The sequence below is a fragment of the Lasiosphaeria miniovina genome (assembly GCF_030549165.1).
Source record: "Lasiosphaeria miniovina strain SMH2392-1A chromosome Unknown B0T26scaffold_4, whole genome shotgun sequence".
Taxonomy (NCBI): domain Eukaryota; kingdom Fungi; phylum Ascomycota; class Sordariomycetes; order Sordariales; family Lasiosphaeriaceae; genus Lasiosphaeria; species Lasiosphaeria miniovina.
Window position 1 is genome coordinate 539,502 of NW_026848223.1, and position 13,387 is coordinate 552,888.

Consider the following 13,387-nt stretch of genomic DNA (forward strand, 5'->3'; position numbering starts at 1 on the left):
CTTCTTGTTCCTATTTCCGTGGGCAAGGTTGGCGTGGTATTACTTGTCACTCAGCATCTAGTTATTTAATTAATTACCTGCTTAATCTTCGCGTGATTCCTTCGAGCCAGTGATGAATTTACTATGACTGAAGCTACACTAAGTTTTTAACATTTGTGATTTTTTGGGGTAATAATCTTCGAAGATTGTGGTAGTTATATCCTGCTGGGGCTGTCAGTACGCTCCCTGAGCCACATCACTTCTAATATCATCTTGGAAGACGAAAAGACGCCAGGATTCCTCCTCTTAGTATGAAAATGTCGCGCGGTCTCCATACCAGAAACCCGGCGGCTCATTACCTGCTTGGCAAGCACCCCAAGAGCTGTATGTAAAACTTGGGAGAATAAGCGGGACTTTAGTAAAGGGAGCTTATGAACTGGATGATAAGTCAAAGTTGAACCGAATGTAGAGTAGCGCTAGGAGCTGAGTTTAAGTTATCTTATACTTACCTTGGATATTCTCATTATCAACTCACCTTCAGAAAAAACCCGCCACAATAGTTCCTGCCGCTTGAGCTTGTCGCGATTTGTGTTTCACATGTTCCTGACACCGATCTCCTCCATGTTGTTATGTCCGTACCCAGCCATGAAAAAGGGGAGAGTTTCACTCACAGCACATATGAACCGATATTTGTGACTTTTGAACGAATTTTGCCAACGTGCCCAGAGGAGAAGGGGCAGGTATCGCCATTTAGCCAAATATAAAATACTGGGCTGCTCGCACCAAAGCACTGCGATTTGCTTACGTACCTTATGCACGTTATACATATACTTCCTGCGGAGGGCTGGCGAGGGGCCGACAGGGCTGGTTCACAGAAGGGCTTGGGAAGGGCTGGCACCAAGAAGGCGACGGCTATGACGAGGCTGTCGTCTTATCAGCCCCCTAGACAGAATACCAACAACAAAAAAGCCGTGGGCAGCAAAGTCTGGGTTGGCGGGCGGGATAAAGCATCAATTGGTACCCGCGGATCGTGGTATCCGGATTAATACTAGTCACCTAATTAATAGGATGCAGCCAACTGTAAGGTACTGTACACACGGACGGCTGTCACAAAGGCATATCCGAAAGTGATCCCGTCTCCTCAGGGGCTAGGTACCGAGTGTGCATCGTCCCGCATAAACCTTGACCGTTAGTGTCACAGCAAAAAGGAGAGCTACGAGAGCTAAGAGCCACCGGCGCCGCCGCTCCTTGTGTATTTTAAACTTTGCGGACAATGATGGGATCATTGATTCCAAGTCTGGTTCTATGTTGCTTGTCTGCCAAGTACCTCTGGAGTACCTCTGGAGTACCTCAAGCTTGAGGCAGACTGGGAACAAAACGCCACTTCCCAACCACGGCATGATGTAATAGCGGGGCGACGCACTGGCAAGCTCAGAGCATGAAAGTGGAGTGCCTGTCAATTCAAGGCAGCGGCTGATTAGGTATGCCCACTAAAGCAGAGGGCGAGCAAGCCGACGGGAGCCTCCGAAGCCATGCTCGGCTGAGTCAAACAGTGACTGCAGTGCCGTGTTTCCGCGTTGCGTGGTCGAAGTGAAATTTTAAACGTCAATGGCGCATGCATCAGTCGTGAATTTTCGCGGGGAAGCCATTTCTATTCCCATGTCAAAAGTAGTTAGCATGCGGGTTGTCTGGGGAATGTAAAATGGACCCTACGGATTACTCCGTTCCATGATTTTGGGCAACGCGCATGCTGCGATTCGGGGGCGAGGCCCTATAATAATAAGGCGGATCGTCCAGCTGCGGGGCGCAGGTTGGATTAAGAGCGGGGCTGGGCAGCAGCCCCGCTGCCCAGCAACCACTCCCGGCAACTTGTGGTCCCTGGCAGCTGTCCCCCCCAACCTGTCCCAGGTCCTGTCGCAACGTAGTGCGAGGCTTGATTAAAATGCCTTGGCAAACTTCATGCTCCCCTTGATTCCACGACCTGAGTTGGTCTAAAGCTCTCTCATCCCTCGATTGCAGAAGCCCCAAGAGAGATTTGGATTTTGGCTTCCCTTTCTTCCATTTGTCTTTTGGTTCTGTGCAGGAGCGCTGGACCTCTAAGCGAAAGGACTCGGGAGCCTTCCACACGCAGCCTTCGGAGCCAACAATTACAGCCGTGTCAAATCCGGCGAGCGGGCGACGACTCCGCCCAGATACGAGGAGGCGCTGTCCACGGGACGACCACAATACGAGAAATCGACAGCTGGCAGAAGACACTATCGTTCGGAAACTCAATCGCGCAAAAGGAAGCGATATCCAGGTTCAGTGCGTTTCTCTGGTAGGGCAATGCCAAAGTGGCCAAGGTCACCCCAACTGGGAAAACATTCGGGGCCCTGGACGATTTGAAACACGTCGTGACGCCGCACTGGCTGAAAACCGGCACGAGAATCCAAAAGGAGTGTTCCACCAAGAGGCAACGGTTTCCTTCGATTCTGCGCCGTACATCCTTCGTTCACCCTCCCGAACTCGGATTGTGCATGGCGGCATCGGGGCATTCATGACAGATTAGCCGGGGCCAAGTGACGACGCGCAACCAACCGACTACCCGATACCTACAGTCCACGAAATCCTGCTTGCCGCCGATTGACGACGACAGGCTACCGACACCGACTTCTAATACCCCATCGCTGTGTCCCGGCACGGCACGGCACGGCACGGCCGAACATGGCGCAACGATACTATCCCTACGAGCACGACATGGGCGAACGCGAGCCCCTTGACATCCCGAACCCCTCTCCTCCCCGACATCGACAACAATACCCACAGCAGCAGCAGCCGTACCAGCAGCCCTACGACCAACCACCTGAACAGTATCCTACTCTGCCGCAGCACCCGGAAGACCCATTCGCGACGCCGCCTCGGAGCCGGCCAGGACCATCAGCTCATCCGGACTCGGCATTCGACAGACTTCGGGCGCAACGACGGTACAGTAGAGAACCGCCAGCCAGCGGTGCGAGCAGTAGCGGATGGGCTGCTGGCCCTCAAGCAGCTGCCAGCGTCGCACCAAACGGCTTCAGAGAGGAAGACCTGGCATCGCCCGTCTCTCCGTCCCAGCCGCCACCTCATCGCGGCGTTGAAGGACGGAACCGGAGCAGAGACGCGGACTACTACCCCCCGCGAACAAACTACCCCCCACGAACGGAATACCCGCCACGAAATCGCGCATTCCCACCGCAAAGCAACATCACGCCGGGGGCAGATAACTTCAGCGACGCTGCTGCTGGGGGCATGGCCGGGATAGCTTTGAGTGTGGCGGAGCACAACGCGCGGGAGAGCGGCCTTAACGCTATCCAGAGTGCGGGATACCCGCAGTCAGGCCAACCGCAAGAACAATGGCGGAACAATGGTCGTGAGTACAGCGACGGGAGAGGAGGTCAAATGGGCGGCCAGCAACAACGACAAGCGGCGTCTGGTGTCCCGTATGGCCACCTCGACAACCCGGCGGATGCAGATTCAGTGTCTAGCTTGCCCAGCAGCTCCAACAACCTGAGCGCAGGAAATGTCACACCAGGACACAGGACTCCGTCGAGGAGCCCTCACAGCGTCGTTAATGACATCTACACTGACGATCCCTATCAGATCTACTCTCGGCCTCAAGACCCCCGGCTAGGTGCCGTCGACCCACTCGCCATTGAAGATGACGGTGATGACGGCTTGACGTATGGCGTCCGAAAAGGACCCCGGACAAGCATGCTCAGTCTCGGTGGGTCAAGCCACAGAGGCCGGGATGCTGCTGCAGCCGCGGGCGGTGCGGCAGCTGGCGCGGCGGCCGGAGGTGTCTTGGGTGGACTAGCGGGACGCAACGGCACCAGAAACTTGTCTGGGTACTACGCGCCAGTGCACAACGGGCTGAGCGCGGGTCCCTCTGGCCTCCCGGGCGAAAAGTCGGGGTGGCCGTCTGCTGAAGATGCAAAGAAGAAATCGAGGAGGTGGCGGCTGATCATTATCCTCGGGGTTATCGTGCTCGCCATTGCAGGCATCGCGCTCGGCGTCGTCTTTGGCGTCGTCCTCAAAAGGAACGGGGGCGGCGGGAGCAGCAGCAGCAACGGCTCGAGCGGGAGCGCGGCGGATGACACCGCCGCCAACGGAGACCTTGGCGTCAACTCGGGGGAGATCAAGGCGCTCTTGAACAACCCGAACCTGCACAAGGTATTCCCGGGCGTCGACTACACCCCAGTTAACACGCAATACCCCGACTGCATCCACAACCCGCCATCGCAAAACAACATAACCCGCGATGTTGCCGTTCTCTCGCAACTAACCAACACCATCCGGCTGTACGGCACGGACTGCAACCAAACCCAGATGGTCATCCACGCGCTGAACCAGCTCAAGATGCAAGACACCATCAAGGTGTGGTTGGGCGTCTGGCAGGACAACAACGACACGACAAACGCGCGCCAGCTCACCCAGATGTGGGACATTTTGGACCAGTACGGCGAGAAGCCCTTCAAGGGCCTCATCGTGGCCAACGAGATCCTCTTCCGGGAGCAGATGACGGTCGAAAACCTGACCCTCCTCCTCTCCAACGTGCGGCAGAACGTCACGGCCCGCGGCATGTCGCTGCCCGTCGCTACTAGCGACCTGGGCGACAAGTGGACGGCGCAGCTGGCAGCGCAGAGCGACTACGTCATGGCCAACATCCACCCCTTCTTCTCGGGCACCAAGGTGGCGGAGGCGGCGGCGTGGACCAACAACTTCTGGCAGGTGAACAACGGGCCCTTCTTCAAGTCGGACAAGGACAAGAACATCATCAGCGAGACGGGTTGGCCGTCGCAGGGCGGCACCAGCTGCGGCACCGTGACCGAGACGGTCTGCCCGGACAAGGCCGTCGCCGGCATCGACGAGATGAACCAGTTCATGGACGACTGGGTCTGCCAGGCCCTCGCCAACGGCACCCAGTACTTTTGGTTCGAGGCCTTTGACGAGCCCTGGAAGATACAGTTCAACACGGCCGACCAGCAGTGGGAGGACCACTGGGGCCTCATGGACGTCGACCGCAACCTCAAGAGCGGCGTCAAGGTGCCTGACTGCGGCGGCAAGACGGTCGACTGAGCGGCCGGTAACATCTCGAACCGTCTTCTGAGTTATTAATTACTAAAAGAAGGATGAGGGGTTGGGGGGAAGAAATAGAGGAAAAAAGATGCTGAACAGACGCAGTTGGCGGTCATGGTATGTTCATGATTCACGTCTCATGGCTCCTTGAGTTGTTTGTCTTGTCTGGCCGACACGGCATGGTTGCGTCGTTCAAGTTTGGCTTTCTTCATTATCTCTCTCTTCATGGCAAAAACGGGCAAGAAACTTGGGCGGATTGGCGGAAAGGGGGCTGGGACTGGGGGTTTTCTCTGTCATCATCATCTTCATCATCATCACCATCATCATCATCATCATCATCACCATCATCATCATCATCATCATCATCACCATCATCATCATCATCATCATCATCACCATCATCATCATCATCATCATCATCACCATCATCATCATCATCATCATCATTGTCGTCGTCGGCTGTCGTCGATGATCTCCGGGATGGGGGTTCGTTCTAATTTCTATTGTATCTGTTAGTTTCCCGAGCTGGCATGCTTTTTTTTTCTAGATTATGTCTGTTCTTGGCTCAGGTTGGGGGATATATTCCTGGGTATAATGCCGCAGTCGATACCACAGTCGACGTCCCTGACGAGGCACGCATGTAAATGTACGGTAAGGTAGCTTTGTTAGGTTTTTAGTTACGGTTAGCAGGGCATGTATGCCCTGAGGGGACTAGGTGACTGGGCCGGGAAGGGAAATGAGATACATTTACATTTAACATCGAGCTCTTGGCCCCGGTGTCTATCTACCCGCCTTGTCCAGGTGTCAACTTACCTTATGTGTGAGACGCCTGTCATCCGCGGTCTGATAGACTCTTAAATCTACCGCAAAAGTATCATCTCTAGTGCCGAAAGCTTGTCATGGTCTCGTCAAATGGGATAACTGCCTTGATTTACCTTTGTTGTTTTCGATAATTACTTACCTAGATTTAATCATTCGAAATCTGAATTCTTCCATGTCAATTCAACCTGGGCATGGACATGAGCGGTGAGTGAGTCAGGCTATTGTTTGTCATTCTATTTCCAACCCCCCAGCACATTTCACCACGGAACATGGCAGTCGAACCCGAGAACGGACGGGCAGTCGACCCTGAGAACGGACGGGCCACAGTTGCGGTCAAGTTTAGCTTGGGCGCGTTCGGCCGCAATTATCTCGGTTGTGTTTTTGTTTTGCCAAGCCGCAGGCATGGCATTGTCTTTCAGCCGCTCGTGTGCAGCATGGGTGGCATGGGCCCAATCGAAACTGACGCGTAACCCACTTCCTCCGCCGCGTGAGTGAGGTGAGGTGAGGCCGCATTCGTTTTGAGGTTCCCTGGTCCGGAGCAGAGGAAGGATGGATGTGTGTTCCTTTCTAGCCCCCATCCCATCCCATCTCATCCCATCCCATCTCATCCCATCCCATCCCATCCCATCCCATCCCATCCCATCCCATCTCATCCCATCCCATCCATCCCATGCTGCCCGTCCCGCCGCCGCAAGCTGTGACTGGCCAATGTCTGCCCCCAGGACAGGAAAGGGAGTTAATTATATACCTACCGTACCTCCACACGTGTCGCCTCGCTCTCGAAGCGGGCCTCCTAGCGCCGTGGTATGTCGTCGCTTAATTGAGTGTTCCCGTCTGTCGGAGCCGCCTGATCCCTGCCCAGAGCCCGGCAACACCGGCTGTCCTTGTATCTCTACCTACCTTGGGCACTTGTGCCTTATGCATGCGGAAAGCCTAAATAGGCCGTCCGTCGTGATTCAAAGGCGCAAGGCCTTTCTGTCCAATCCTCTTTCGCCCTCTCTTTCCAGTTCCCCAATCCCTCCGCTCGCTTTCGCACAACTAGGTTAGGGCGGCCGCTGGCAGGCCAAAAGCATTCACACGCGAATTATGGATAGCCGCCGCACATAGCCTTGGCAGCCTCCAGCCAACATGTGTCTACGCCCCCTTCGCAGCCAGCGGACCAAACACTCCCTGCCCTGCCCTGCCCTGGACGGTGGACAAAATTCTGCATGTTCCGCCAACACGGTTCTTTTTTTCTGTCCCAAAAGTCTCCCACTGAAGTGCAAGTTCCTTTTTTTTCTTTTTCTTTCTTTTTCGGAATATGAGCTCGACAATTCTTGGCGTCCGCGAAATATCCAACTTGAGCAAGCAATCAATCCCAGCAGCGCCGGTGGATGGCAGGCATGCATGCAATCGCAGCGCAGACGGTGCAACTCGGCAACGATTACTCGTAACAGATAAGCGGCTTCTGTCCCAAGACCTGCAAGAGACGGAGTGCAGATCTGCGGTGAGCAAGCACGAGGCATCTCAGGAGCGGAGCATCAAGTAATCAAGCTTGAGTGATTATGGCTCATGGTTAACCCACCCAAGGTTAGCACCGCACACAGCTTGACTTGATTAGCGGCCAGCGTCGGCAAGGGCCAAGGGCGAAGGGCGAAGAGCCGATTATTCAACTTCGGGGCGAGGCCGGGTGATTGTGATTTGGTGGTTTGGATACCAAGAAGGGCGAGTCTAGTGATGAGGTGCGTATGCATGCGAGGGGCGGCCATATGCAGAAGGGTCCATGCATGCATGCTGGCCAGCTGCGCTTATTGCCCACTCACAAGAGCCCAGCTCGCCCTGGACTCGGAGGGGCGTCTGCCACCCAACACCTCTCTTTTCCGAGAGGCTATGGGGTGGGGGTTGGCGAAGGGGGGGGAGAGGAGAGGGGCCAAATTCGCTCATACGTCCCTTACCTGACAGCTTCGACTTACCTTGCTACCATGTACATGTACCAAGAAGGTCAGCTAAGGCAGGGAGCCAGTCAGAGTCACCTACCTTACCTACCTTACCTACGGTAGATACCTAAGGTAAGGTAGGCCGCACGCATCCTTCCGAATCCGCCCTGGTGTCACACCGCACGGGCGTGGGTGAGCAGGAGCAGATATAAGCCACAACTAAAACCATGGCTCTGCTTTTCCTGGGAGAGCGGCGAGGACGAGGCGAGACTGCTCGACCGACCAACCGACCGACCGACTGACCGACCGACCGACCGGCTGGGCTGGGCTGGGCTGGGCTTCGTTCTCGTCGGGTACCACGGGCAATGGATGGTGAATGTATGATTAATGGAGCATGGCAGTGGCACGCACACCCGACCGACTCTGACCTGTCCTGTCCTGGCTGACCTGTCTGACCTGTCGCCGGCTCTGCAAATCCCACGTTTGCGGCCCTGCCCCGGACACGCCGCATCGAGTCGCTTATAAGCCGCCACGGCACCCGGCCTGAAAAAGTGCCGATTCTGAACGAAACCCGACGGCCAGACCCCAATGTCCCGTGTGCCTGGCTTTTTTGATTTGCTCAGAGCGTCCGCCGGGCTAGGTAAACAGAAGCCCTGCTTCCGGGACGGGGTTCTCGTTAGCGGATTCGTTTGCTCGCTAACAGCTAATGACTTAAAGACGCCGCCCTGCAATCTCCTGTCGTCACCCGTTGTCCTGCCGTCTGTTCAGGACGATCTCGCCCGCCATTTTCCCACCTCGCTCGCACCCCGAGCAGCCCGCAGTCCGGGGCTTAGCTCTCTCTCTCACGCGACTGTCAAGCGTCGGCTTTTTCAAACAAACAACCCCCAAAGTGGGCCTTGACAAGTCCAGCTGCGCCGGCCCTCTGCAGCAGGGGTGGTGTGAAACAGCTATCTGCCCGTTACACAAGGCATGTATGTCTCCACGGGAAAAGAAAAGTCTCAAACCACGTAGGCCAAACGCAAATCTGACCCAGGGCTGCCAGGTCCGTGCTGCACATACATAGACACACACAGAGACACACACACACACACAGAGAGAGAGAGAGAGAGACACGCACACACACACACACACACCGCACGTCTCCAGGCAGACGCCGCTTCAGTCAGACTTTTTTTCCTTTCAAGATGCGGCCGGCACTCGCAGACCTAGTACGATACGGGTGGCGCCACACTCTAGACTCGGCGTCATCGCTCGTCGTGTTTGCCAGCATAGAAGCGCGGCGCGTCTGGATGGCATTCTGCGGCTTCTGCTCGGCCGTCCAGCACGTCATCCTGCCCCGGGAGAGGGAACTACTGACATTCGCCGACAGCATACGCCCGGGGAGCCGCCTGGCCCGCGATGCCCACCACTATAATCATCATCATGCGACGCCTCACATATCCGGCATGGTGGAGGTGCCGGCGGCAGGGACCGACGACACGAGCATGGACAAGCACACAGAACCAGAGGCGGCGGATGTTGACTCTGTCGAAGACCTCTCCGTCGCCACGGAAATGAAATTCCTGCTCCGCCTCACCCTCCCCCGAGAGCCAGAAGCAGACCAGAGCCGAACAGAAGACGGGCGGCAGGCCCTGCTGGAGGAGCAGACGCGCGAGAGCGTCGCGGCCACCATCCGGGCGACGGGGCAGGCGGCGGCCACGGTCGAGGCCATCAAGGGGGACGGGCTCGAGGAGCGGCAAGTTTGGGCGTCGCACTGGATAGTCAAGCGGGCCAACTCGGCCTCGCCACAAGAGGCAGAGCAGGCAGAGCAGGCAGCACTGCCATCAGGAGATAGCAGCCACTACTGCCACTACTACTACTCTTACTACTACTACTACACATGGATACCGGTCGAGCTGTGCTCGCCGCGGATGCAGCTGCGAGACCCGAGCACGCACACGCGCATCGCGCAGGCGCTGGCAGCGCTCAATGCCGAGTACACACTCGTGGCCAACTACACGTGCGAGGTGCACGTGCACGTGGGCCGCATGGACGGGCGGCCGTTCGCGCTGCCGACGCTGCAGCGGCTGGCCACGCTGCTGTGGCTGGCCGAGCCGACGCTGCGCAGCATCCGCGACCCGGCCTCGCCTAACTACCACAACGTCTTCACCTGGGGCGCCGAGCTGCGGCGCCGGAGCCGCCTCGCGCGGGCCGTCCTGGCCAGCGGCGGCACCCCGTCGAGAAGAAGAACGGGGGACGCGCAAGTCGACTCGATCCTTGCCGCGAGCAGCAGCAGCAGCACGGCAGAGGCGTCTCGGCGGGACGTGCACGCGCTAGAGCTGATCTGGGACGCGGCGACGCACGGCGAGCTGGGGCGGCTGCTGTCGGGGCCGGGCAAGCAGTTCCGGCGGCTGGGGTTCAACTTCAGCGCGTTCGGGCGCGAGGACGCGCGCGCGCGCACGAACCCGCGCACCGTCGAGTTCCGCATCATGGAGGGCACGCCGCGCGCCGACCTAGTCCTCGGCTGGCTGGCCGTTTGTGGTGCTGTTGCTGAGGCGGCGGCGCTGAGGTCAGACGAGCGGTTCCACTGTGCAGTCAGCCGCTTGCTGCTGCAGCTCGTGGATGAGGACGAGGATGAGGATGGAGCGCGGCCGGGTGAGGGCGTTGAGCCGATGGCTGCTGAGGAGGAGGGTGACAGAGCGTGGGGGGCTAGGTCAGGAGGAGGGCGGGCTCTCGCATTCCGCGAGCTGATGCAGGACCTGCAGGTTCCGAGGGCCACGTATGTCGCCTTTGAAGACAAGATTGCCGCCCAGTGGACAGCAGCAGCAGTGGCCCGCCCCGAGCGAGTACCTAGGTAATGGTGTGGTGTGTCGTCGGCTCGGGGAACACGATGATGACTGCAGGCGAGACCCCGTGCTGGCGTCGCACAAAACCCGCGCGGTACAAAGATAGGGGGTGCCGTGTCCATAGGTAGCCACATAGCCTGTTTCGGGGATAATATATATATATATATATATATAGTTATATATATTTAGATAAAGTAGCCGTCTTGCTGTCTCTCTGCTGGACGCTGCAGTGATGGATAGTCTGTTGGGCTTGTTCCCATGTTTGGAAACCTGGACAAACAACGCCGTCTCGTTTCAGTTCCCGTTCCATCCATCATTTGCGAGGATTCCACAAACCGTGATTAGCGATGATGTATTTTCGTCCAACTGCTCCTTTGTAGCCTGCATCATGCAAGAGTAACCGAACCACGGGCCTGTTCACCTCAGTAATACGAAACCACAAAGAGAAAGAAAGTGTGCTGCATGCTGACTACCCAGGTTGGTCAGCGCCGGCAACTGTGTGTGTTTGGAAGCGCTTTTGGATCATGACTAATTATAGCCTGACGACTCTTATGCCCCATTTGAGCGTACTGAAAGGACCGAGGCGATCGCAAGGACTATCTCGCCCAGCAAACCCCACATGTTCAAGAGAGGTCACATGTCTGATGGAGAAATTCGGCACCGGCATTGAGCAATAATCGGGAAAACCTGGCGAATGCCAGGTTGAATCTCTAGCAGCAGGCGCCAGTTTCAAAGTGCACAAGCAAACGGAGACGATTAAAATTCAAGCCACATCAGACTAGTCTCCTCATCAGTGTCTCCAGACGACTCTGGAAACTTAGTTCAGAGGGTGTGGAGAGTAAGAAGTCACTGCACGGGATCCCTTCATGTGTCTTCTGGTTCCTTGAGCATGGCGTTAAGGCTCACGGGGAGACAGTGTCGCTAACCAAGACGCAATTTATCTCATTTTCTCCCCCTTCCGCGCCAACCTCGGGCCCGGTTGGCTGTTGACGAAAGTGAGCGGAGCATTGTAGGATCCAAGTGTCATGGCCATCACAGCCCCCCCCCCCCCCCCCCCCTTTTTTTTTTTTTTTTTTTTTTTTTTAAATAACTGACCGGCTTGTGATGCAGCTTTGTGCGGTTGCAGGGCTGCTTAGTTTGTCGGGAATGTCTCGAGACGACCGGGCCAGCCAACATCTATGACATCACGGCCTCTTCCCTTGGGCCGCACATTCTCGTCTCATCAGACACGGGCGCACCCCACTCCCAGTCTTATATATAACACATGACCGGCGCGCGTTTCTTTTCTGTCAAAAAGGACAGATCCGAAACCTGCTGGCAGGGTGATTTGTTGCATCTTGCCAGTCACCATGACAACCGCCACGAGGGCCGAGGCCAAGCACGACAATCGCCCCGAGGGCGAGAGTGCGCCCGTGGAGTCCCATGCACAGCCTGGATCCAAGCACAAGCCTGAACCTGAAGGCGATGATTCGCCCCAGGCCAAGCGTGCCAAAAAGTCCGAGGCGGCGAAGGAACAGGCCGAAGAGATTGAGAAGAGTGAGAGAGAAATCGAGAGTGTGAATGAGGAGATTGAGAAGGAGACTGAGAAGGAGACTGAGAATGAGAATGAGAATGGGGATGGGGATGGGGATGGGAATGGGGATTGGAATGGGAATGGGGACGGGAATGGCGCCGAGCCTTCTGCCGGCGACTCGGGCTCTGGCCCTGAAGCCGAGTCCGGCACGGCCGTTGAGCGCCACGGCCGAGAGGGCTTCGACTCTGCAGTGCTGCCCGGAATTCTCGAGAAGGGCGTCATCCACTTCTTCTTCCGCGGACCCGTAGGCATCGACGAGCCGTCCAGCGTCGACGACGTCGCGCGGAGCTACATAATCCTGCAGCCCTTCGCCAAAGACGCCAACCTCGGCAGCGTCATCATTGGCGACGCCGCCGACAGCCGCCTGGTGGCCATTTACAGAAAGGTGCTGCCCCAGAACGGCCGGGACCGTTGGATCGCCTTTGTCGAGAAGTCGGGCGTCTCCTTCAAGCAGCTCAAGGAAGACTTCCTCGCGTCGTCCGACTACGACACCAAGACGGCAGGCACCCGGCACACGCCCGCCGCGGCCCCCATCGGCGAGGGCGTCTACGTCATCACCACCACGGGCCGCGAGAGCATCCTGGCCTACGTGCTGACGCTGCCCGACAAGCTCGGCGAGGCCCAGACCACGATGGGCCTCAAGAGCCAAGACAGCTTCCTCCTCAGCACCAAAAACCCCGAATACCCCGTCCCGGCCAACACACGGCTGCCCGAGACCCCCAACTTTCCCAAGGAGTAAGTTCCCTTTGGCAGGACCCCCCCCCCCCCCCCCCCCCCCAAAGACTAGTTATTAACACGGGCACACAGGGTGCAGGAAGAATTCCGGTCGCTGCGCTGGATGCCGACGCAGCCTAAGCACCTCGACTACGCCAACACGCAGTTCCTGCTCCTCGGCAAGTCGTCGGTGACCGACAAGGCGCTCGAGCCGCAGGGCGACGACGGGGAAGCGGGCGCTGAGAAGCCGGCAGACGAGCTGGAGAAACTCGAGGCGGAGGACGAGGAGCGCATGGCGGCGGGCCTGGATGGCGACGACGCGAGCCGCGTCTTTGCCGACCTGCAGGCCCAGGCGGGTGACTACCCCAAGCTGCAGACCAAGGTTTGATTTCCCAAGGCGGGATCACTGTCGGAGGCTGTTGATGTGGTTGCTTTTTCGGGTTGCTCCCAAAATCAAGTATGAT

General features: G+C 57.3%; 3 protein-coding genes across 3 annotated transcripts; all 3 read left to right on the plus strand.

Moving 5' to 3' along the window:
• Window positions 1-1,681: 1,681 nt before the first annotated feature.
• On the plus strand, window positions 1,682-5,464 carry B0T26DRAFT_811984 (glycoside hydrolase superfamily; the record flags this gene model as incomplete). The annotated part of the gene is made up of 2 exons (XM_060447300.1): window positions 1,682-1,702; window positions 2,710-5,464. 2 exons carry the CDS (start codon window positions 1,682-1,684, stop codon window positions 5,071-5,073), a joined length of 2,385 nt encoding a protein of 794 aa, XP_060295687.1. The 3' UTR covers window positions 5,074-5,464.
• Window positions 5,465-9,256: 3,792 nt separating this feature from the next.
• On the plus strand, window positions 9,257-10,648 carry B0T26DRAFT_645856 (uncharacterized protein; the record flags this gene model as incomplete). Its single annotated transcript, XM_060437767.1, has 2 exons — window positions 9,257-10,445; window positions 10,512-10,648. 2 exons carry the CDS (start codon window positions 9,257-9,259, stop codon window positions 10,646-10,648), a joined length of 1,326 nt encoding a protein of 441 aa, XP_060295688.1.
• Window positions 10,649-11,985: 1,337 nt separating this feature from the next.
• On the plus strand, window positions 11,986-13,311 carry B0T26DRAFT_645376 (uncharacterized protein; the record flags this gene model as incomplete). The annotated part of the gene is made up of 3 exons (XM_060437712.1): window positions 11,986-12,192; window positions 12,313-12,944; window positions 13,017-13,311. 3 exons carry the CDS (start codon window positions 11,986-11,988, stop codon window positions 13,309-13,311), a joined length of 1,134 nt encoding a protein of 377 aa, XP_060295689.1.
• Between the last annotated feature and the right edge of the window lie 76 nt (window positions 13,312-13,387).